Source organism: Canis lupus, chromosome 2 (assembly GCF_011100685.1).
Source record: "Canis lupus familiaris isolate Mischka breed German Shepherd chromosome 2, alternate assembly UU_Cfam_GSD_1.0, whole genome shotgun sequence".
Taxonomy (NCBI): Eukaryota; Metazoa; Chordata; class Mammalia; order Carnivora; family Canidae; genus Canis; species Canis lupus.
In genome coordinates this window covers 45,104,284-45,129,528 of record NC_049223.1, presented here as the reverse complement: position 1 = coordinate 45,129,528, position 25,245 = coordinate 45,104,284, and the positions used below count along the sequence as shown (strand labels likewise).

The 25,245-nt window shown below is 35.1% G+C and overlaps 1 protein-coding gene across 22 annotated transcripts in view; it reads left to right on the top strand.

Moving 5' to 3' along the window:
* PDE4D (phosphodiesterase 4D) overlaps window positions 1–25,245 on the top strand; it is a 1,400,346-nt gene that overhangs the window by 1,302,125 nt on the left and 72,976 nt on the right. The window contains exon 1 of one of the 22 annotated variants that reach the window (XM_038530670.1): window positions 16,573–16,642. The exons of the other annotated variants lie outside the window; for them this stretch is intronic. Coding sequence (XP_038386598.1) covers window positions 16,606–16,642 — 37 coding nt within the window. The 5' untranslated portion in view covers window positions 16,573–16,605. Of the gene's footprint in view, window positions 1–16,572; window positions 16,643–25,245 lie in introns of those variants that run through there. 22 annotated transcript variants of the gene reach the window in all.

Below are 25,245 nucleotides of genomic sequence, written 5' to 3'. Positions count from 1 at the left end.
CCCACATTGGGCTCCCTGCAGGGAGCCTGCTTCTCCCTTTGCCTATGTCTCTGCCTCTCTCTCTCTCTCTCTCTCTCTCTCTCTCTATGTCTCTCATGAATAAATAAATTTTAAAAATCCTTAAAAAAATAAAAATAAATAAAAATTGTCTAACTTTTAGGATGGGATGTTGATGAAAACCTTTGTTATTCTTTTTCACAATGACAGTAGTATCAAACCATGATTTTAGTCTTTAGCTAATTATATTTGAGGTAAGATTATATATTTATGTACTGTCTCCTTCAAAGTAATAGTACAGGTCTTGAATCATAATGAATTTCATGATTGTTTTATAAGATTAAACGGAATATTAGGAGAGCTTCACATTTCCTATTTGTGCTTCTGACTTCCATGCCTGTCAAGATTGGTACAGATTCAAGTTTGTTCTTAATAAACTTCAAAGAAGATCAAAACCAAGGATCATCTGTATTGTCACATGATAGCTCTTTGGGGCCCCTATTGTGCCCTGCAGATACTTCCTAAAGAGAAAGCCACATTTTTCAGCCAAGTACTTGCTTCCACAGGTATTTTTTTCTTTTACAACTTTTCAGTAGTGAGTGAGTGGCAAGAAGCACTATGAAAATGTTGCTCCATGGAGAGAGACACTCCTTCACCATCTGGTGAGCAGTCTGGAGAACGGAGACAAATGCCACCCAATACAACAGTGAAGGAACATTTTGCAGGAAGTTTGGCTGTGGGATTAATTTTATAACTCTGAGGGTAGCATATTGTAGTGGTCCGTTCAGCATGATCCTTTGTGGTGTTGAGTAAATTACAGACTGTTTTTACTGGCAGGGGCCAGAGAGATCTGTATAGCAATGAGGAACCCGAGGCCCACAGAGCTCCAGTGGTGTGTCCATAACGTTTATTTGAGCCACCTATCAGAATCCACATTCCACAGTGTGCAACTGCTGTGTCTTATGGAATTTACAATGACACATCCTGAGGTCCTGCAGGAAATGGACCAGAGTGGAGCACCAAGAATTAGGTCAGTAGCTTAAGACAGCGCAGGCCCCTCCCCAGGCGATCTTCAGCTTCCTTGGCCCAGCTGGGATGGGGAACATAGAAAATGTGTGTGTGTGTGTGTGTGTGTGTGTGTGTGTGTGAGAGAGAGAGAGAGAGAGAGAGAAAGAGAGAGACAGACAGACGGACAGATACAGAGAGACTGTAGCATCCTTGTTTTTTGTATCATATTTTCAGCTGGGCTTTAAGTTGTACATTTAGAAGCCACAGCCTACTTGCTGTTATCCCCCATGCTTTTTCTTAATAAGAATTAGTTTTGGGGGGGTATTTCAAAATTTTTAGGGTATCAGATCAATGAAATGAGACCCAACAATGCTTAAAAGATTTAATGTGTGCATACATGTATAAAAATGTCTTAGGAACAAATATAACTTTTTATAATAATGAACATAGAGTTGTAGAATCCATGTGATTTTTTTTTTAAAGATTTTATTTACTTATTCATGAGAGGCACACACACACAGAGAGGCAGAGACACAGGCAGAGGGAGAAGCAGGCTCCATGCAGGGAGCCCAACGTGGGACTCGATCCTGGGACTCCAGGATCACACCCTGAGCGGAAGGCAGATGCTTAACTGCTGAGCCACCCAAGTGTCCCTCCATGTACTTTTTCTTCATTATCTCTACTTTCTCTGTTTCCTAAGATTTCTACCGTGACATTTTCTTTAAATGTATATAGTTTTATTACATAAGTCATAGGCAAGTATTTTTATGTCACAAAATACTCTTAAAACATTACAGAATATGAAAAAAATACGGAATATGAGAAAGTCCCTCCTCATGCTCCTTTAGATTTGCTCTCCTTGAAAGAATCCACTTAGCAATGGGTACAATTTGATGTATATCCTTCCAGAATTTTTACCTGACTATTCATATATTAGAAATATGGGAATTATTTTTATTGAAAGTGTATTCTACACATGTTATTCTGTGACTGCCTTTTGTTTGTAATATGTTTGGGGGTGCATTTGGCTGACTCGGTCGGTAAAATCTGTGACCATGGATCTTGGGGTTGTAGGTTCGAGTCCCACATTGGGTGTAGAGATTACTTTAAAAAAATCTTTAAAAAATGATAATAAAATATATTTTGGATATCATTTAATTTCAGTACATATATGCCTATACCAATATTTTTATTTTATTTTTATACCAGTGTTTTTAAATTGCAGCATAGGATATATGTCAGATTTCTCATTTCATTGTTTTCTATTGATGAACATTTTCTTTTAATTACAAACCACTACAATGAACATTGTGTGCATGCTTGTTTACATGTTCTATTGATTTTTAAATCAGCAAACTAATTACAAAGATAGAAAGAAAGACAATAAGCTGGGAGGTGGACGTAAGAGGAAACTAAGGGAGAATCAGATGTTTCTGGAAGACAGAATATCCACCCTCTGTGTCTCATCAGAATCTGCAAAAGATTCAGATGTTCACCCAAGTAATAGCAATTCCACTGTTGAGTGGAGATTTGGGGGAATTCAGGAGCTCCTAAGAAGTTCAGGCAAAAACCCACACTGCTGAGATGGGTTTTTGCCTTTGGTGTTCTTGAACAAGAAAGAGCAACTTCTCTGATCAACAGCCAGAAGGTTTTGCTGTCTTGGGATGGGGAAGGGAGGGGGCAGGTGTCTGGTGGGTGGGGAGGACAGTCTTGACTAGTCCTATTCCTAAGAGTCCTGTCTTGTCCTATCCCTGTAGCAGCCTCCCAGAACAGCTGACTGATCACTTGTGCATGATAGCCTTCAGGTGTGTTTGAGAAAGAATATTGGAAACTCTTGCCAAATCTTGAAAATCAGCTGTCAGTCTCGTGCATGTGTGGTACCATGTAACTGCTTTCAATTGCCTACAAATCTTTTAAAATTCAAAGCAAACTTGAAAAAAATAGGGAGAGGTTTTCTCCCTAGAAAATCAACTTTTTGCTTAAGAAAGCTGTAAGACTAGAGAGGTTAAGTGTCTTGACCAGTTGTCACACAGCTTATAAATGGCAGTTAGGATTCAAATCCAATTTTTTTAAATATATTTAAAATTCTACCTCTTAACACCATACTGGAAACAAACTCTTATTTAGTTGGCCATCAAATGTTTTCTTATTGGTGGCAATTCCCACAAGAATAAAAAAACATTCTACATACTAGGTAGATAGATAGATGGATAGGTAGGTAGATATGTAGTAGATAGTACTTTAGTACTTCGGGATATATTATTGCTTTGAACTATGGTATCTTTTATAAGATATTGGAATGGTACATTATAGATAAGATCATGTAGCAGTAAGGAAGATAAGGTTTTTGCTTTTATTTGTTTCAATCATACTACCTTGCTTGAGCTCTTGAAGAGGAGAGTGACAGGGTGGAGATAAGCAGAGCAGATTAGTTGGTATGTATTATCCTGAAATCTGAGTTATTTGACATTTTTAAAGCTAAGCATTTATTGAACTTTATGAACATAAATTGGCAGGGAAAAGTAATACCATCTGCTCAATAATAAGCCTTTGCTCTTAGCCAAGAGTATTTGTTTCAACTTGAGAGTAATGATCGTATTTATCAAACTTGCCGATTGCATGAACTATATATAAATTGGTAGGTTCATAAAGATGTATATTTATGGTCACCAGATACTCCTTGGGTTCCATATTTATGCTGTTGTAGAGTTAGCTTTTTTTTTTTTTTCTGTTACTATCAGTGGAAGTCTGGTTGGTATTTTCTGTGATTGTATAGAATATTCTCAAATCTAATTGCTTATGTAGAGTACAAATCAGGGACTTTCTCCATTAGATTTTTAAAATATTTGTTCTCTAGATTTAAACTCCAATATTTTATAAATAGGAATAAATTTTTCTTTTATTTGCCAAAAGGCTCCACTTATAGCTGGAGTGATGTGTTGTTTTCTTATTTATAAATATCAGCATAAATTATGCACTGTATAAAATATAAGTTACAAATGTGAAAATGGCCATTTTAGTTTACACTAATTGTTAAAGTGAGCCAGGGGAGTCTGTTTCATTAACTTGAAGGAAGCTATAATGTTCTTTTGTCTCTTTTGTCTTCCTTCTGGTTTATTACAATAATTCTCAACACGTTATTGAGGAGGTCCAAAATAAAGCACAATTCTTGAAAAGTGCTCTCTAGAAGGATCTGCAGTGGCATTTAGGACTTGCAAGCATCAGAAAGCAGAAAAATGGATGAGGAAATTACCTCATATGCAAAGGATGTCATTTTAGGTGAAATGACATAGGAAAAAATAGTGTGGGTCTTTAAAAAATATTAGTAAATATTTATTACTGGAAATACAGGTAATATAAATAGGTTGTGGAAAAATTTAGAAAAATTTAACATGGTATGCTAAAAGATATCACTTATGTCTGCCTAATGTTAGTCTTAGAAAAATGAGGAGAATCTCTTGTATGCTCTACATTTGTAAGTAGTAATAATAGATTTTGAAATAATTCTATATTATAGAAAGTCTCTTTCTTCTCGTACCTGATTCCAAATAAGCACGTTTGAACACAGTCTGTGATTTTTTTCATTTCTAAGAAATGCAATATCTTAATAGATACCTATTTACTTTAGTGAGAAATTGAAATGTGAATTAAAAAATAGAATGTGTTTTTCCATCAAATATGCATACCAATGATTTGAAAGATTTTAAAAACAAACTTTCTCTTCTAAAGGAATCATGATGGCTAAAGAATGGCTTTGTACAGTCTTCAATACTGAATAATAAGCATGTTCACTACCCAAAAGAGCAAACTGAAACAAGAAAAGAAATCAAATTTGAAAAAAGGAGTGGTTTCCGATGATCTAATCCAAAATTTAATGACTTTTTCAAAAGAATTAATTTATAATATAAACTAAGCCAAAATGAGATTAGTCATAAATTACATATGGTGTATTATTTTTCTTATTCTCCACTCCTCATTCCCCATTAGGTGGTTCCTGTCCATGGAAAATAATTACATGGCACTTTTCCCATCCTATGCCCATGGTAGATAGACCTAATTAAGAAATTGTGCTTTTTTTCTGTAGACCTTAGAATCCTTCTTGACAAAGAACATCAAAGGAGCCACTAGCAATGGATGAGAATTCAATTCTAATTTGTCTCCCAAATCCTCTGATCAGTTCTCTTTGTACTTGCTTTTAGGAAAATAATCTGCATCTATAATGAGAAGCAAGGAACTATGTGATATAATAAGAAATGCTCTAAAAGAAGTCAGAATGTTAAGTCTCAGTACTGGTTCCATCATTAAGTGTTGAATCTTTGACAACTTGTGACTTCTCTATCACTGATTTCCAGTTCTGTAAAATTAAGGAGATTAGGCTAGATTCTCTTTTTAAAATCTTGTCCAGTTTCAACTTTTTATTATCTATACCTTCAGTAACCCTGTAAGACTTTTCACCATTCCCTAAATACACATTTAAAAAAAATATCTGCAATATTTTGCACATTCTCTTTCTTCAACCCTGGGATGCCTGTTGTCACCTTTGCAACCTAGCAAAACCTATTCTCACCTTTCAAGGTCCACCCAAATATCAGCTGTTTAGCTCCCAAATTTACTCAGTTCTCCCTAACAGGTCAAATGAGTTGTCCTCAGATTTGTGCTTCTGATATAGATCAGTCCTCATTGTTTTATAATTATTTATTGATCTGTTTTCTCCTGAAAATCCTGTAAAGAAGGGACTTAGACCCTTGGTATTTGTACTCTCAGGGATATGGTGCTTCACACATATCAACTGCTCAATGGAAGTTGATTGAATTAATATAGTTAAAAGTCAATATCTGCCTGTTAGAACTTTAAAGTCTAAACAATCTGAAGATCGTTGTTTATGTGATTTTTTAAAGACTGTATTTATTTATTTGAGAGAGAGAGAGAGAGAGAGAGAGAGACCGAGAAAGAACACAAGCCAGGAGAAGGGCAGAGGAAGAGGGAGGAGCAGACTCCCAGTTGAGCAAGGAGCTCAATGCAGGACTTGATCACAACCTGAGCCAAAGGCAGACACTTAACTGATCAAGCCTCCCAGGTGCCCTGTTTATGTGATTTTAAATACATGTATTTTGGTGAAATATTCAGAATTAATTTTATTACATCTCTTCTATTTAAGTAATTCATAGCCTGGTACTCTCTAAACCACTAGAACTGCAGATAACTCTGTGGGCTTTGAGTTTGGTCACCCTAAAGATATTTCAGGTTAATACACTAACAAAGAAAGAGCTCATGCAAATAAGTAAGGACTAAAGTTTCAATGTTAAATCATCAGAGACATTTTCAGACACTTGACAAAAGAAGATAGATAAATGACAAGTTAGAAATATGAAAAAATATTTGGACCTCTGGCTGACATAGAGCAATTAGCACATGCATTTAACACCTCTACCTTCTGAAACCATTAAAGGATTTTTAAAGTTTTTCTTTATTTTTTTTATTGAAAAATAATTGACATACAATATTTTATTGGTTCCAGGTATACAATATAGTAATTTGTTGTTTATGTACATTACAAAATGGTCACCACAAGAAGTCTCCATAGCTCTGTCACCACACAGAATTGTCACATTATTATTGACTATATTCCCTGTGCTGTACATTACATCTTCTTGTCTTATTTATTTTGTACATGGAAGATTGTACCTCTTAATCCTTTTACTTATTTTTTGTATTCCTCTCCTACCCTCCTCTCCTCTGGCAACTGCCAGTTTGTTCTCTGTGAGTCTGTTTCTGTTTTGCTTTGTTTATCCATTTTGTATTTTTAGATTCTACAAATAAGTATAATCATATAGCATTTATCTTTCTCTGCCTGACTTATTTTACTTAGCATAATGCCCTCTAGGTCTATCTTATTGCAGATGGCAAGATTTTATCCTTTTTTATGGCCAAGTCATACTCTACTACCTCTCTCTCTCTCTCTCTCTCTCTCTCACAGACACACACACACACATCTTCTTTATTCATATATCTATCAGTGAACACTTAGATTGTTTCCACATCTTGGCTATTGTAAATAAAATTGCAATGAACATAGGGTGCATATGTCTTTTCAAATTCGTGTCTTTATTTTCTTCATATAAATAACTAGAAGTTGAATTGCTGGATCGTATGATAGTTCCATTTTTAGTTTCTTGGGGAACCTTCATTCTGTTTTCCACAGTAGCTGCATCAATTTACATTTTGACCAAGAGCATGCAAGTGTTCCCTTTACTCTACCTCTTTGCCAGCACTCCTCATTTCTTATCTTTTTCAGAGTAGCCATTCTGAGTGGTATGAACTGATATCTCATTGTAGTTTTGATCTATATTTCCCTTATGATTAGTGATGCTAAGCATCTGTCCATGTGTCTGTTGGTCATCTGTATATCTTCTTTGGAAAAATGTCTATGTAGGTCCTCTGCCCATTTTTAATCAGATTATTTTTTAATATTGAGTTGCATGAGTTCTTTATATGTTACCCTTATTTTATATATCATTTGCAGATACCTTCTCTCATTCATTAGGTTGCCTTTTTAATTTTCACTATATAAAAGCTTTTTAGTTTTATATAGTCTCATTTATTTTTGCTTTGTTGTCCTTGCATGAGGAGACAGATCCAAAACCAAAACCAAAAAAACTGTCGCTAAGATTGATATCAAAGAACTTAACTGGCTATGTTTTCTTCTAGGAGTATCAAGTTTTACATTTAAGTCTTTAATCCATTTTAAGCTCATTTTTGTGTATGGTGTAAGAAAGTGGCCCAGTTTCATTCTTTTATGTATTGCTGTCCAACTTTTCTAGCACCATTTGTTGAAGAGACTGTCCTCCCATTCTATATTCTTGTCTTCTCTGTCATAGATTAATTAACGATATAAACATGGGTTTATTTCTGGGCCTCTGTTATGTTTCATAGATCTATGTGTCTGTTTCTGTGCCAGTACAATGCTATTTTGATAACTTTAGCATTGTAATAGTAGTTTAAAATCTGGTGTTGTAATACCTCCAGCTTTGTTCTTTCTCAAGATTGCTTTGGCTATTCAGGATCTTTTGGGTTCCATACAAATTTTAGGATTGTTTAGTTCTGTCAAAAAAATGCCATTGATATTTTGGTAGGGGTTGCGCTGAGTTTGTAGATTTCTTTGGATAATAGGGACATTTTTAACAATATTAATTCTTTCAATCTATGAGCATGGTATATATCTTTCTATTGACTTGTGGTTTGGGTTTTTTTTTTTTTTTTTCAGTTTCTTTCATCAATGTCATGGTTTTAAGAGTTAAAAGTTCTTTTTAAAGCATAAACCACAATGGCAAAGAAAGTGGGAAAGGAGTAACAACAACAAAATTTTGGAGCTGTAAAATAAATAGATAAATAGTAATTGCCTTAGCAAACAGCTAAAGCTGAATCCTATGCTAGCATTGGGGAAGCCAAAAAAACAATCCGATAAATAATGCAAAACAACTAGAAGACAAAGTCGGCCATACCCAATACGTAAGAAAGTGAGGTAGAGACTAAAATTGTTTAAGATGCTGTTTAACCTACAGATCCCAGCCTATGTTCTGTGGAGTGGTGTGACTGTCCCTCATTTACTCCCCACAAAACATGGTGCCTTTTTCCTCAGAAGAGTTTGAAACAGTCTCTAGACAGCAGGCATAGATAAAGATTGAGGTGTGATACTGATAACAGAGGAATTAAGTAACCATTTGTATTTTTTATTTATGATAATATAAGGATTTTTCAATTTTATTTACCACTTTTATGTCAGAGGTTAGAATAGAGGCTGGAAAATATAGACACATATTTGTTGAGTGAGTTTTAAAGATTGAGAGTTCCAGTCTTTTTACTCTACTAATTTTCCAATTATGCATAAACCTTCTGGACAAGAGCTTGAGGAATCCTATGGGGAATTCACCAGCCCAAAAGAAAATACCCAAAGATAGTGATACAGGGGTTGTTGAATGAAATAGCCCACCCAGATCACTCTGTGGTAAAGGTTATAGTTGACAAATCTTACTCCTGCAAACAGAGATTCCAATTCAACTTTTAGTACTCTAAATATGAGTAGCCAGATAAGATTTATCAAACACTTGATCATCCATCAAATGAAGGATGGAAATCAAAATAAATTTTAAAAGACCAGCTTAGAAGAAGTACAGATGCTGGAGGAAGAAGAAAACTTACAAAAGATGTTTAGAGAGATAAGAGGAGTTACAGTTGATAGTGTATCTATCAGTATTATTAGCAGTGCTTCCATGAAACAAGAATAGGTTGCTATAAAAAGGGAACATTCAGAGGAAAAGAAGAGTTTTTGACAAGTAAAACTATGACAGCAGAAATGAAAAAAAAAGAAACCTCAAAGAATATAAATTTTAGGATATCTCCAGGAAAATAGACCAAAAGACAAAGAAATAGAAAATAGAGAATAAAAACATGAGAAGATTAGAGGACCAGCCCAAGAAATCTAACATCCAAATAATACAACTTCTAGAAGGAGGCAATATTGAATACAAATTTCCAGAACTCACTAACAGGAGCATCCAGCACAATATGATTATAAAAGACTTATTCTAAGGATCATCATCAGGTTATACAGAAATGATCAAAAATCAAAAGGTAGGGACGCCTGGGTTGCTCAGAGGTTGAGTGCTGCCTTCAGCCCAGGGCGTGATCCTGGAATCCCAGATCAAATCCCACATCAGGCTCCCTGCATGGAGCCTATTTCTCTCTCTCTGCCTATGTCTCTGCCCCTCTCTCTCTCTCTGTGTGTCTCTCATGAATAAATAAATAAAATCTTTAAAAAAAAATCAAAAGGTAATCAGACTTCTTAAGATGCACAATGAAACGTAGAGAACAACAAAACAATACCTTTTAAATTTGGTTGGAAAATTATTCAACCAAGAATTCTATACTGACCCAAATTATTAAGCAGGAATCAGCATAGAATAAATATAATTTCAAAGATGCATGTCCTTGAAAAATTTACGTTAAATGCATAGTTTCTCAGGAAGCTCCTGGAAATGTGCTTACCAAAACAAGGGAATAAACTTTAAAAACATTATGATTCAGAAAATAATGAAGGAACATCCCAAAGTCACAGATGTGCAGCAGACATAGAGAATAACCATTCTAGATCAGAAAAGGGCTTTGGGAGATATTTCTCCAAGAAAATGATCTTGATAGAATTATTGATGCATTTGAACCACATTTAAGGGGAGAGCTTTTCAGTTGGGGCAAAGTTTGGGATTAAATTAGTTACAAATTTACAGACACTTAAGGAAGCAAACAAGACAAGAATCCTCGACTATAAAGAAAGCAAAAACTTCTGAAGAAAACAAAATTAATCTGAGTACATGACATAGTTTAAGCTACTTACAGTGTTTCCTTAGTTCCACTAACATAAATACAGTAACTCAACCTATCGAAAATTACAATGTATATTAGAAGGATTGAAGATAAGAAGTATGAAGAGATGAGAACCTAAATTCTCATTTTCTAATTGAATATTAAAAACGGATGTCTAAAATTGAAGTATTAAGAAATAGCAGTACAGGTATGTCATCGAGGGATATAGAAGAATATAGCAAATACATCAGCTACAAGATTTGAAAGTGACTACCTTTGGGGAAGTACCTGTATGTACAAGGGTTGGAGGAGGCAGTGCAGGAGATTTTTAGGTTTTTTTAGTCTTGATATAATACTAAATTCCTTCTGTACCTATATGACTTGGCAAAAAATAAAATATAAACTTAAAAATTGGTCTTTCTTCAAGTGGTACCTCCACTTGTGGTGGTCATAGCATAGCATAGATCACACAGATTTATTGAGTCACATTGTTGAATCACCTGAAAGTAATGTAATACTGTATCTCAACTATACTTCAAAAAAAAAAAAAAGAAAGGAAAGGAAAATGATATAAATAGCATAAAATTGATCTTTCTTACTTGTAATAAGAAGTACAAATTAAAGAAATAACATTTGCAAAGTTTTTACATATTTCTCATGTGTTGATTAGAATATCATGTGACATTCTCAGTACTCATAAAAGCAGAAATTGTTTTTCTAAAAAAAAATTTTACAGTATACATCAAGAGGTTTAAAAAGGTATATTCCTTTTGACCTACTAATTCCCCTGTTGGAAATCTCTCAAGGATCAACTTAGGAAGAGAAAAAAAAAAAAAAAGATTAGACAAAAATACATCAAAACGTTCACAGTGATTGTCTCTGAATGGTAGAATGAATTAATGGTAGAATTTCAATTTTGTTCTCATGTACCCCATTGCACTTTTTTCCAAATAATCTATACTGAAGAAAGAAACTTTCATATTCAGAAATCAGAAACAGTTTTAATTTTTAAAAGCCTTGGTCCTTACAACAGAGAAAAGTTATTTATTGAAACAGCACCAGGTCAGGTTAATTGTGCCAAGAGTGGAGTCTTGATGAAGGCTATCATGGCCATGTGGACGTGTGTGTCATTCAAGCGCCATAGACAAGAAGACCTATGCAAATACTAGTGTGTTCGCGGTGACTGCTGGTGGTTGCTCAGGAATCTCCCAGGGAAGAAGGAGAGGGCTTTCCCATTGCCTCAAAAAGGAACTTCCTTCCTGGAAAAGAATTCACAAATAGTATAAGCACTGAGAAATGGCTTTTTATTAGGTATAAAAGAGTGATAAGGATGATGGTAGGAGCTCCGATAAATAAATACCTAATACCAGATAAATACCTCTGAACCAGGTTTTAGCACTTTAATTGCTTCTTCAAAACCTGCTGGAGCATTCAAGCCTCACATGGAACATGTTTGCTGTCAAGTTGTGTTTCTCTTTTTTGTCCAATGCTGTGAAATCTGCTAATCTTGTTGTACCAAGTCTCTTAACATTGAGTTACTCTAAAAGAGGTATGTATTTCATTGTTATGAGGTATGGAGAAGGAATAAAGAGAAAGAATTTAAACTGATTTTTAGAATGCTTTTCTATGTTTATCAGTGGAAAGAAAAGATAGAAAAACCCATTATTTGGATGCCATTGTGCTCCACCTGCACCATCCATTGGCTGTTCCCCCCAAGAAACCACTTTAATTCTGGTCACATGAATTCGCACACTTTGTTCCTTCTCTCTGGAACACCCTAACAAACTCTGTCTGCCTGATAAACTATGCTTGTCTTCCAGACAAAATTGAAATGTTCCCTCCAATGTAAAAGTTCCATGACTCCAGGAAACAACAATTATGATAACTACAATTTAATGAGGTGCTTGTACCTTTAGCCAATTTCTCATACTATCTAATAAGGCAGTTTTATTCTCATTTTACAGAAGAGAAGACTGAGGTTTAAAGGACTTGGATAACTGGCTCAAGGGCACATGGCTTGACTTGAAACCCAAATCCAAAGCTAGGACCTACTGCCTAAAGCCCTTTCTTTTTTGAAATCTATATCACCTATCAGTCATTCAGATTTATATTTGTTTACATGTGTAATCTTCCTCAATGCATTGAGTCTTCATTCCTGACTAAAAGATAATTTGTCTTTTTTTGGGGGGTGGCATTTTTACGTATGACAATCAGATTTAAGATTTCTATTTTTTGTTAGCATTCTTTGACTCTGTACTCCATAGGCGAGATGCTCAAGCATAGAAACCAGATGTGTTTTTAATCATCATTGAACTGAGCACCTGTCACTGTGTTTGCCATAGAAATTGTCCAATAAAAAAAAGAAATTGTCCAATATATATTTTTGAATGAGTAAACTAACAAGTGAGTGCACAAATGAACAAAGAATGAAGCAGGAAGACTGAGATTCAGCTCCTAGCAAAACAATACTTTTGTGTTTTACTTTCACTGTCCTCATTGTCTGAATAGATAGTGATTTCTTAAGCACGTGTGAAATATACTACCACTATCAACAACCGTGTTCACTCAGATGAAATCTGTATCCTAAGAGAACCTCAGCGTGATGGCAGTATGAGTTTTACTGTGGGGACAAGTTTTTACTTTCTTATAAACAAAGATACTGAGATTTCAGAATTCTCTGTAGAGATCTCAGATTTTGTATTTCATACATACAGGTATTTTCTAACTAGAGTGTGAATAGGTAGTTTTAAGCTCTGGGCCTCAAGCCAGTGTGGTTCATGTTTTGTCACTCTAGAATCTACAATAGAACTTCATTTTGGTAATTGTAATGAAGTTTTTGTAACTTTTGAGCTATTAAAAACTGACCATCTAGGGGTAATATAGAAGATTGCACATATTACAAGATACTTAACTTAGAAGTAATTACAATGTGGTTAGGATAAATTAATAATCATGTTTATTTGATACCTTAAAAAATTCTTGAAGTCTAAAAATAGTGGGTTTTCGCAAAGAAAAGAAAGTCCATGTTTTTCTTTTTAAAGTTAAAACCCATGAGAAAAAAGAAATAATAGGTAGCAGAAGGTATTAAATTATTTCTTCCGTAAAAGCACAATCCCACATCAAATTTGAATACAACAGAATAGGCAGAGGGATAATAGCACTGACTTTAGTTTTAACCTATATAAGGCAGGAAACTGAATGAAATCAGTTTTTCCTCTATCTTACGTGGAAAAAAATGTGTCATATGGCAAACCCATATGAATCCAATCTGTTTTGTTTATTCATCCCTCCAGTGACATTCAGACTCCAGAATATCAGAAAACCTAGTCAATATTTCAATATCCTCATAGAGACCAAAAATGTAGTAAGGTGTGTGATGACTTAGTGCATTGAAAAAAAAAGAAAAAAGAAAGAAAAAGTCCTCATTGGGACAGGATGTTGATCTTATATCTTTTCAGCAACCTGTAGCTGTTTTCTCAACTCACTTTCCATAAAGGCATATTGTCTCTTCTGTCCTCCTTAGAATGAGAAAGAAAAAGAAGAATCAGTGTCTTATAAATAAAAATCTCTCCATGCTTCCCCAGCACTTGGGGACATGACCAGCTGCCTTCACTAGTCATTGATCTTTCACGATCCTCCCCGGCCCTTCTCTCCAGTCTCATTCACACGCACTCTCTACTGCACATGTGCACTGTATTCCTATGACTCTGCACCTTTGTCCACCTTATCTCTCTGTCGGGGACTCCTCCCCAGCTATTCACTCCTTCTTCCCACTCCACCCATGCTCCTTCTTCTCTGCACCTAATTCCTCCCTTTTTTGGATGTATCAGGAATATCCTCGTATACGGAGCCTTCCAACCCCCAGACCAAGTTAGATGTCTCTGTGTTCTGTATGTGCTATTGGAGCCCTTATCAGAGGGGCACACTAGGACTGTTTGTGTCCAACATCTTATCCAGTGTTTAGTATATACTTCATGTTCAATAAATATTTGTTGAATGAATCAAGAAATCAATGGTTTTCCATTTTCATGGTGAATGAGAACAAAATCTGTAAAGCACACAGGAAAAATTGGGACAACTTGGACAGAGACCACTTTTGAAATCATATGCTTGGATCTCTCTTATGTTCTTTATGAAATAGGAATATTAATTCTCAGATCCTATCAAAGGATATCTAGTTGCCAAGGAACAAAACAAATTGGTATAAAATGGACTTTCTCTATAAGAGAATCCCAAGACATAGATTCTAAGGACAATATTATGTAGAAATGTCCCAATAGCTAATAGCTTTCAAATATTGATATGCATGATGTCATATGATTAAAACAGTATGAGTCAAAGGAAGAAACAAGATTTCTAGGTTATCATTGTACATGATACTCTTTGGCAGAATATTTTATTGATGTACACTTTCTTGACAATTATTTCCTGATCTTATTTTCCAAGGAAATTTTAGCTTTAAAATTTTTATTCTGCAAAGAAAAGTTTGTGATATTTTATTTGCATTACACATGTGACAGACTGCATTTATTCTTTGTAACCAGGAATGAAAGGAACCGCATGTGCAGAGAGAAGCAAAACCGTCAAAATATGAAAATTGGGTATAAGTGAACTTGAAATCAGTTTTTAAGGCAAGCATAGAATGTTTTGGGGTTTTTTTTCTTTAGTAAAACTTAATTATTTATGTCCTTTTATAAAAGTAGGGCACCCTGTGGACATTTTTACAACTGAAATGCTCCTTAATCTTGTAAGTCAGGCTGTATGTTGGGAAGATAGGACACAAACCTAAAAAAAAAAACAAAAAAAAAAACAACTAAGCATGGAGAAGGGATTATCACTAATGGAGGAATTGATTCATGGGTTACTGATTCTTTGATTAAATACATTTTTAAAAAGTGTTTTGGTAAACAGAAGATTATTTATTGGCATTTTTAAGAGGAATAAAAACTAGTTTTATTTATTTATTTATTTGTTTGTTTATTTGTTTATTTATTTATTTTATTTATTTTAAACTAGTTTTAAAGAGACCAAATTTATATTAACAAATCACTGTGTTGTGCAAGATACTGAAAATCCATTGCCAATAGATTTATGGCCTGTTCCTAGGTATTTCCCATCGGGTTCATTGTGATAAAATACTGGAGCATGTGTAGCTTATAGGGCCTGACAGCAAACTCCACTTTCACAGCATCTGCATCAGGCTATGTGGGTTTTTTCTAAGAGGCTGTGTAGTGTAGCCAGCACCTAGAGCACCCAGTGGACCAATGGGAGCTCAGCTAGGGCCTTCTGATGGTAGCCCACCAAGTTCACTTGAGAGAGTACCAAGGATGGAAATGTCACACTGGCTGATTGGCCTACTAATTGACTAATAAAATTTAAAAAAGGAAAAGGCTTTTCTAATATATTTAAGCAAACTTTTATATTTTGAAGGGGGCCTGACAGCCTGACAGTTTGGGATCTTAAAGCTGGATTTTTGTTTCTCGGTAGATTTTGTTTCTTTGTTTTTGCTCTTAATCGATATATAACTGATATATAACATTATATTAACTTGAAGTGTACGACATAATGGTTTGGTGTTTGTATATATTGTGAAATTATCACCCCCATTAAAGTCTAGTTGACAGTCTGTCACCTTACATCATTACAAATTTTTCTTTTGCTTGTGATGAGAACTTGTAAGATTTATTCCCTTAGCCACTTTCAGATAATCAATACAGTATTTTTTTCTTCCTTGTGGCATTTATTTATTTATAATTTTTTTAAAGATTTATTTATTTATTTGTGTGTGAGAGAGAGAGAGAAAGAGAGAGAGATGGAGAAGAGAGGCAGAGGGAAAGGGAGAGAGAGAATTTTAAGCAGGCTCCATGCCCAGCACTGAGCCGAAGGAGGGGCTGGATCCCACCCCCCTGAGATCATGACCTGAGCCCAAATCAAGTCAGACACTTAATCAACTGCACCACCTATGTGCTCTTATTATTTTTTATTGAAGTATAATTGATATACAATGTTGTATCAGCTTTAGATGTACAACAGTGATTTGATATTTATACATATTATGAAATGATCACCAAGATGTCTAGCTGCCATCTTTATCAGTCTCTCTTCTCTTTCTGTCTCCTCTCTCTCTCTCTCTCTCTCTCTCTCTCTCTCTCCTCTTTCTCCCTTCTTTATCTTCCCTTCTTTTTTCCTTCTTTCTTGGTAGGTACCAAGAGAAACATATTTTCTTATGTTTCTTCATTAATGACAACAAAACTCTTCAGCTTTGGACATAATCCAGGTCAGATATTTAATTTAAATAACCTCTTCCTTGGAGTTACCTTAGAATTAGCTTCTTACTCCCTCACTGCTCTTTTTGTATTTCTGAATGATCTTCATTTAAAATAAGGATTTCAGTTTTGTACTGAAGAACTAGTACTGTCCTATTCTCACTTATTTTTAACTTCCTTCTTTTTCATTCCCCACACCACTGCCATCTTTTATCTCTTATATTTGTAAGGGAATAACTGAAATTTACTTACTGCTCTGGGTGTCAGAATAACTTGAGGCCTAGAATGGTTTCAGTCCATTATGGTGGTTTTGATCGCATATATCTGTTTTATAACCTGCCATTCATAATAGATCACTTCCTAACCTGACCCTGGCCCTGGCCCTGGCCCATCTCAGAAAAATTACTAGCATGATTACTAGTTGAAACCTAGACTTATGTCTTGAATTTTAGTAGTCTGAAGAAAAATTTCCAGAGGCATTGTAATAAGGAAATTTAATTAAGAGCTCATGTTGACTCAGGAATATTATGTATAGCATTGATCCACAGTGTAGCTAATAAATTTATTATGCTGAAAATTATACATGATTTATTAGTATATTGGCCAGTAAGAATGAAATCTGTCTCAACAGGAATGTTGAAAGAGGCAAGGCGGTGAAACTTTCATCTCCACTGGGAGTGACCTAACTTGCCAAATTGGGGCCATCAATCATAGTAAATGTGTTCAGAATAAATCATACTTCTTCCATGTTCATTGTATTCATCAGCACTTTTGAAGTCAGCAGTCCAAACTAGTCAGTTTTGGACAAATTTTCAGTATCCTGTGGTTTAGGCAATATGCCTCAGCTGTCTTTTTCCAGGGTATGTTCTCAGGTAGTTGTATGCCATGGGCTAGTGTTATCCAAATCCAAAGGGACAAAAGGGTGGCCTCATGTATTTCTTTTTCAAGTTGTTATTTAAATTCCAGTTAGTTAACATACAGTGTAATATTAGTTTCAGGTATAGAATTTAGTGATTCATTACTTACATATAACACCCAGGGCTCATCATAGCAAGTGCTCTCCTAATATCCATCACCCATTTAACCCATCTTCCCTCCAGTAATTCTCAGCTTGTTCTCTATAGTTAACTATTTCCTGGCTTGCCCCTCTCTTTTTAATTCCCTGATATGTTCATCTGTTGTATTTCTTAAATTTCACATGTCAGTGAAATCACATGGTGTTTATTTATCCTTCTCTGACTCACTTATTTCTCTTAGCATAATACTCTTTAGCTCCACCCACATCGTTGTAAATGGCAAGATTTTATTCTTTTTGATGGCCAAGTTAATATTACATTAAATATAAATATAAATATAATGTATATGAAACCTCTTCCTTTTTTGTATTAATTAATTAATTTGTGAATTTCTTTCTTTATGATTGTGTTCAAGCAATAAATACACTTTGGCTCAAAAGACCATCAAAAAATTGCCAAAATTAGATGCTTTTATTTTATTTTATTTTTTTGATTTAAAAAAATAGTTTTATTGGTGTTCAATTTGCCAACATATAGAATAACACCCAGTGCTCATTCCGTCAAGTTGAAACCCCTTCTTGATCCATTCATCATTCGCTAGACATTTGGGCTCTTTCCATAATTTGGCTATTATTGAAAGTGCTGCTATAAATATCGGGGTACATGTATCCCTTTGAATCACTATTTTTGTATCCTTTGGGCTAATCCCTAGTAATACAATTGCTGGATCATAGGGTGGTTGTATTTTTTAATTTTGAGGAACCTTGATACTGTTTTGCTCAGTGGCTGCACTGGTTTGCATTCCCACCAATAGTATAAGAGAGTTCCCCTTTCTCTGCATCCTTGCCAACACCTTTTGTTTCCTTTGTTAATTTTTGCCATTCTGACTGGTGTGAGGTGGTATCTTATTGTGGTTTTAATTTGTATTTCCCTGATAATGAGTGATTTCGAGCATCTTTTCTTGTATATCTTCTTTGAGAAAATGTCTATTGATGTCTTCTGTCCATTTTTTAACTAGATTATTTGTTTTTTAGGTGTTCAGTTTTATAAGCTCTTTACATATTTTGGATACTAACCCTTTATCAGATATGACATTTGCAAATATCTTCTCCCATTATGTACATTGTCTTTTAGTTTTGTTGATTGTTTCCTTTGCTGTGTATAAGTTTTTTTATATTGATGAAGTCCCAATAGTTTATTTTTGCTTTTATTTCCTGTGCCTCAGGAGACATATACCTAGTAAAGGTTGCTATGGCTGATGTCAAAGAGGTTACTGCCTTTCTCCTTCTTTAGGGTTTTGATGATTCCTGTCTCACATGGGTCTTCTATCCATTTAGAATTTGTTTTTGTGTATGATGTAAGAAGGTGGTCCAGTTTCATTCTTCTGCGTGTCTTTCCAACTTTCCCAATACCACATGCTGAAGAGACTTGTCTTTTCTCCATTGGATATTCCTTCCTGCTTTGTCAAAGATTAGTTGACAGTATAGTTTTGGGTCCACTTCTGGGTTTTCTATTCTGTTCCATTGATCTATGTGTCTGTTTTTGTGCTAGTAATATAGTGAGTGTCTTGGTCATTATAGCCTAGTACGGAGTCTAAGTCTGGAAGTCTAGAACTGTGATGCCTTTAGCTTTTCTTTTTCAGGATTGCTTTTGTTATTTGGGGTCTTTTGTGGTTTCATACCAGTTTTAGGATTGTTCTAGCTCTGTAAAAAAAACACTGGTGGTATTTTGATAGGGATTGCATTAAATGTGTAGATAGCTTTGGGTAGTAGAGACATGTTAACAATATTCTTCCAATTCATGGGCATGGAATGTTTTTCCATTTCTTTGTGTCATCTTCAATTTTTTCTTTATTTTTTGTAGTTTTTAGAATATAGATCCTTTACCTCTTTGGCTAGGTTAACTCCTAGATATCTTATGGTTTTCAGTGCAGTTATAAATGGGACCGATTCCTTGATTGCTCTTTCTGCTGCTTTATTATTGGTGTATATAGAAACACAATAGATTTCTGTACCTTGATTTTATATTCTGTGATTGTATTGAATTTCTCTGTAATTTCTAGCAATTTTCCAGTAGAGGCTTCTGGGTTTTTTATATAGAGTACCACGTCATCTGCAAATAGTGAAAGTTTGACTTCTTCATTGCCAATTTGGATGCCTTTTACTTCTTTTTGTTGTCTGATTCCTGAGGCAAGGACTTCTAGTACTATGTTAAATAACAGTGGTGAGAGTAGACATCCCTGTCTTGTTCGTGACCATAGAGGAGAAGTTCTGTTTCTCCTCACTGAGGATGACATCAGCTGTGGGTTTTTCATAGATGACCTTTATTATGTTGAGGTATGTTCTAGCCCTACTTTGTTGAGGGATTTTCTCATGACTAGATGTTTTACTTTGTCAAATGCTTTTTTCTGCATCTATTGCAAGGATCATATGGTTCTTATCCTTTCTTTTATTAATGTGGTGGATCACGCTGATTTATTTGCAAATATTGAACTACCATGCAGCCCAGGAATAAATCCTACTTGATCGTGGTGAATTAATCTTTTAATGTACTGCTGGATTCAGTTTGCTAGTATTTTGCTGAGAATTTTTACATCCATGTTCATCAGGGATTTTAGCCAGTAGTTGTTTTTTTTAGTGGAGTCTTTGGTTTTGGAATCAGGGTAAAGCTGGCCTCATAGAATGAGTTTGGAAATTTTCCTTCCATTTATATTTTTTTGGAATAGTTTGAGAAGAATAGGTATTAACTCTTCTTCAAATGTTTGGTAGAATTGCCCAGAAGCCATCTGCCCTGGACTTCGGTTTGTTGGGAGATTTTTGATTACTGAGTTAATTTCTTTGCTGGTTATGGGTCTGTTCAAGTTTTCTCTTCCTTCTCATTTCAGTTTTGGTAGTTTATATGCTTTTAAGAATTCATGCATTTCTTCCAGATTGTCTAACTTATTGGCATATAAATTTTCAAAATATAAAAAATAAATAAATAAATAAATAAATTTTCATAATATACTCTTATCATTGTATTTCTGTGGTATTGGTTGTTATTTCTCCTCTTTCATTTGTGATTTTATTTATTTGGGTCCTTTCTCTTTTCTTTTTGATAAGTCTGGCAATATCAATTTTATTAAGTTTTTCAAATTAATTTTTTCAAACCAGCTCCTGGTTTCATTGATCTCTACTACCATTCTTTTCGTTTCTATGTCATTTCTTTCTGCTCTAGTCTTTATTAATTCCCTTCTGTTGCTGGCTTTAGGCTTTGTTCGTTCTTTTTCTAACTATCTTAGGTGTAAGGTTAGGTTGTATATTTGAGAATTCCTTGCTTCTTGAGGTAGCCTGTATTACTATATACTTCCCTCTTAAGACCACTTTTTACTGCATCCCAAAGGTGTTGGACCATGGTGTTTTCATTTTCATTTGTTTCCATATCCTTTTTATTTCTTCTTTGATTTCCTGGTTGACCCATTCATTCTTTAGTAGCATGTTGTAGTCTTCCCAAATTTTTTCTTATGCTTGACTTCAAGTTTCATAGCATTGTGGTAAAAAAAAATAAACATGTTATGATCTCAGTCTTTCTGTACTTGTTGAGACCTGATTTGTGACCTAGAATGTAATCTGTTCTGGAGAATGTCCCATGTGCACTTGAAATGAATGTGTATTTTGCTGCTTTAGGATGAAATGTTCTGAATATATCTGTAAAGTCCATCTTGTTGTTCAAAGTCATTGTTTCTTTGTTGATTTTCTGCTTAGATGATGTGTCCATTGCTGTAAGTAGGGTGTTAAAGTCTCTTAGTAATGTTGTATTATTATCAATGAATTCCTTTATGTTTGGTATTGTTTTATATACTTGTGTGTTCCCATGTTGGGAGCATAAATATTTACAATTGTTATATCTTCTTGTTGGACTGTCCCCTGTATTATGATATAGTGCCCTTCTTCATCTCTTTGTTACAGGATTTGGCTTAAAATCTAGCTTCTCTGGGGGTACCGAGGTGACTCAGTCAATTAAGTGTCTGATTTTTTAGCTCAACTCAGGTCTTGATCTCAGGGTTGTGAGTTCAATCCCCACATTGGACTCCATGCTGGCCATGGAGCATACTTAAAAATTAATTAATTACATAAAATCTAGTTTGTATGATGTAGGTGTTGCTATTCCAGCTTTTTTTTTTTTTTTACTTCCATTTGCACAATAATTGTTTTTCCATCCCCTCATTTTCAATCCGCAGGTTTCTTTAGGTATAAAATGAGTCTCTTGTAGGCAGCATATAGGTGGATCTTGTTTTTATATCCATTCTGACACACTTTGTCTTGATTGGAGTGTTTAGTCCATTTACATTCACAGTAATTATTGATAGATATATACTTATTTGCCACTTTATTACTTGTTTTGCCATTGTTTGGGGAGATTTTCTCTTTCCTTTCTAGTCTTTGTCATTCTTGGTCTTTCTTTCCCCATGCAAAGAGTCCCCTTGGTATTCCTTTCAGAACTGGTTTATGGGTCATGAACTCATTTAGTTTTTGTGTGTCTGGGAAATTCTTTATCTCTTTTTCTTTTCTGAATGATAGAGTATTCTTGTGGTATAGAGTATTCTTGGCTGCATATTTTTCCCATTCAGTGCATTGAGTACATCATGAAGTATGGCTTCATTTATAAGGGAGGACATTACATCTTCAAAATCATTGTCCTAAAAATCAGGTCATTGTCTACAAGGTCTCTTAGAATCACTTAGAGCTTGAATACATGAACAGATAGCAAGATGAATTTCCCACTATGTACTGTGCTAATACTCATTACATAGGCAAGAAAGTACAATGAGTGTCACTTATGTGTATCTATGTGTGTATGAGGTGTGTATACATAGTGGGGGTAGCAAAGAATGCTAAAATATGAAATAATGTAATTATTTACTGTCACTGTTCTGAACTCTTTTTAAATAATGCTTTATTTGGAAATAATTTCAAACTTAATGGACAACTTCATGGATAATACAAAGAACACATGCAGGGGTGTCTGGGTGACTCAGTCGGTTAAGTGTCTGCCTTCAGCTCAGGCCATGATCCCTGAGTTCTGGGATTGAGCCTCACATTGGGCTCCCTGCTCAGCAGGGAGGCTGCTTCTTTCTCTATGCCTCATAGAGAAATGCCTGCTCCCATACCCTCTCACTCTTTCACTCTCTCTTAAATACATAAGATACTTTTTAAAAGAACACATGTATCTATTCCTCACCATTTTCAATGTCCTCCTTCATGTGCTTTGTCACTCTCTCCTTGTTTACTTACACACCTACACCCCATCCCACACACACACACTATTTTTCTTCTCTGACCCACCCTAGAGAGAGTTATATACATCATGGCCCTCCATCTTCAAATTCTCCAGCGTGTAGCTCCTAGAACAAGGACACTTTTCTTATAACTGTGTTATAGCTTCGAGCATCTGGTTGCCTTTGAATTTTTCAGGATAACTTATTTATTATACCTTATACTTCAAATTCTAACCCAGATACTGATACTGAAACTGGTAGAAGAAGCAGCTGAATTATCTTGAAAAAAAAAGTCATTATCACTAACATTTTAACTTTTGCAAAGAAACATTGTTATGTCAATATGTGTGAAATGACTGGTTTTAGGGCAATTTGATGAGTTAATACAAATAGAGATTCCTCTTAATTAATAAATCCTATTTGTGTAGAGAACTTATCAATGGCATTACCATTAGCTGGCATTCACTGGGACAGATAGAACATCTTGTCTTTCTGTATTTTTGATCCTATTTTCCTTTTTGTAATCAGAGAATTCTAGGTTTTGAAAGCCTGAAGGAATTTCTCTTTAGTGACATTTCCTAGCTGTCAGGGAGCAGTAGAGAAGTAGAGGCGCACAGGTGATGCTGAACGGGTTCTAGAGAGCAGGAGTCCCATAGGGAACCATCCTAATACACACCACAGCTGTCCCTTCACTGAGACAGATAATGGTAGGTCTCTCCCAAAATGATTCTTATAGCCATTTTTATTCCCTAGCTTAATTTTTTAAAATGCAAGTTTACACTGCTATGAACACATTAGAACTGAGATTTATGTTTCATAAACTATGGAGCTAATTTTGATAACTAACACGTTTCTGACAGTCGCGATTTCTTCTCAAAAGGAGCTTGAGCATGCATGTTCCTCTCCACCCAAGTATGTCCAACAATAGGTCTATGTATTGGGGGATCTAAGTGAAAATGACAGAGCTTTAGGGATTTAGAATGAGCAGCAATAGTCTGGAGGAGGAGAGTGTGATGCTGGAGCCATTTATGAAAAATGGGTCCCTTGGTGACTGTGGTGCACAATATAGATGCACAGTACTGCAAAATCATCCAGGAGGCTTTGTGTACATCCAATGTGCACACAGAGATGGGCCTCAAATATGTGAAAATAACAGTTTTACTACACCAGGCAGATTCCTCATTTACTTGTTCAACAGATTTATGTCATGGGGCAGTTTTCCAGGAGCTGGGGATTTAGTAATAAATAAGTGGGCCATTGTCTATAACCTCATGGAGCTTACAAAACTGTTTTGCCTTAAAATATTGTACGATCGTAGAGGTATTTGTGCACTGACCGTATGACCACAGTATGTCATTCTATAAACCTTTCAGACATGACTTGGATCTGCAAGAATTTAGTTTTAAAGCTGTTGGATTTGCAGGAAGAGAGAACACTGGCTTTAAATGATAAATCATAGAAAGAATTTTGAAAAGACCCTCCAGCTTTTAATGATTTAACAAGAGCAATGTGCTCAGAGACTATTGAGTCAGAAAAAAATATGTAAACATTCATGTATTCAAGGGTAAAAATGAGTGGGGGAAAGGGCCAAAGGAGAACCTCCCCAAAATGAGTGTTCTTCTTCATGGCAGGGAAACCACTTTTTGGACCAATGCAATGGCTTCCAGGCTAGAGTGACTTTCAAATCTGTCTGGAAAAACAAATATCTGAACCCCAAGGGAAAATTTAGGGTGGTTCTTACAGGATTTTGTTCAGCATATTTTCTAGAAATATTTTTGAGATAGTCCTGGAGCGAGCTTTTAACTAGCAATGTATTACTACTACACAATATCTTTGAATTATAGTAAGCTGGAAACCAGTCATCCAATATCTAAATTTTAGCCTGGCCTAGGTGAACACACTTTCTTAACAAGATTAAAATACAGTCTTAGATCATAGGTGAATAAGAGTTTTGTTATTAGTGTCTATGTTAGCTGGGAAAGTATTTTGCCCAAATACAGATTTAAAATAGAAGTGACTTAAAGAAGATAGAGCTTCATTTCTCTATCATGTTAAAGTCTGAAAGTAGGCAGTCTAGAACTAGTGTGGCAACACTGTCCCACAAAGACTTCAAGGATACATGCTCCTTTCCTTTTGATGCTGTAAAATGTGGCATTTGTGCCTTAGTTCAACTCACAGTCCAATTTGGCTGCTCTAGCACCAGCCATCAACTTATTCAAGTCAGGAGGAAAGAGAAAAGAGTGAAAAAGGACAGATAAGAAACACATGACAGATGTCTTTTGATGGAAGTTCCTGAAACCTGCACATAACACTTCCAACCCCTTTATTAGAATTTACCTAT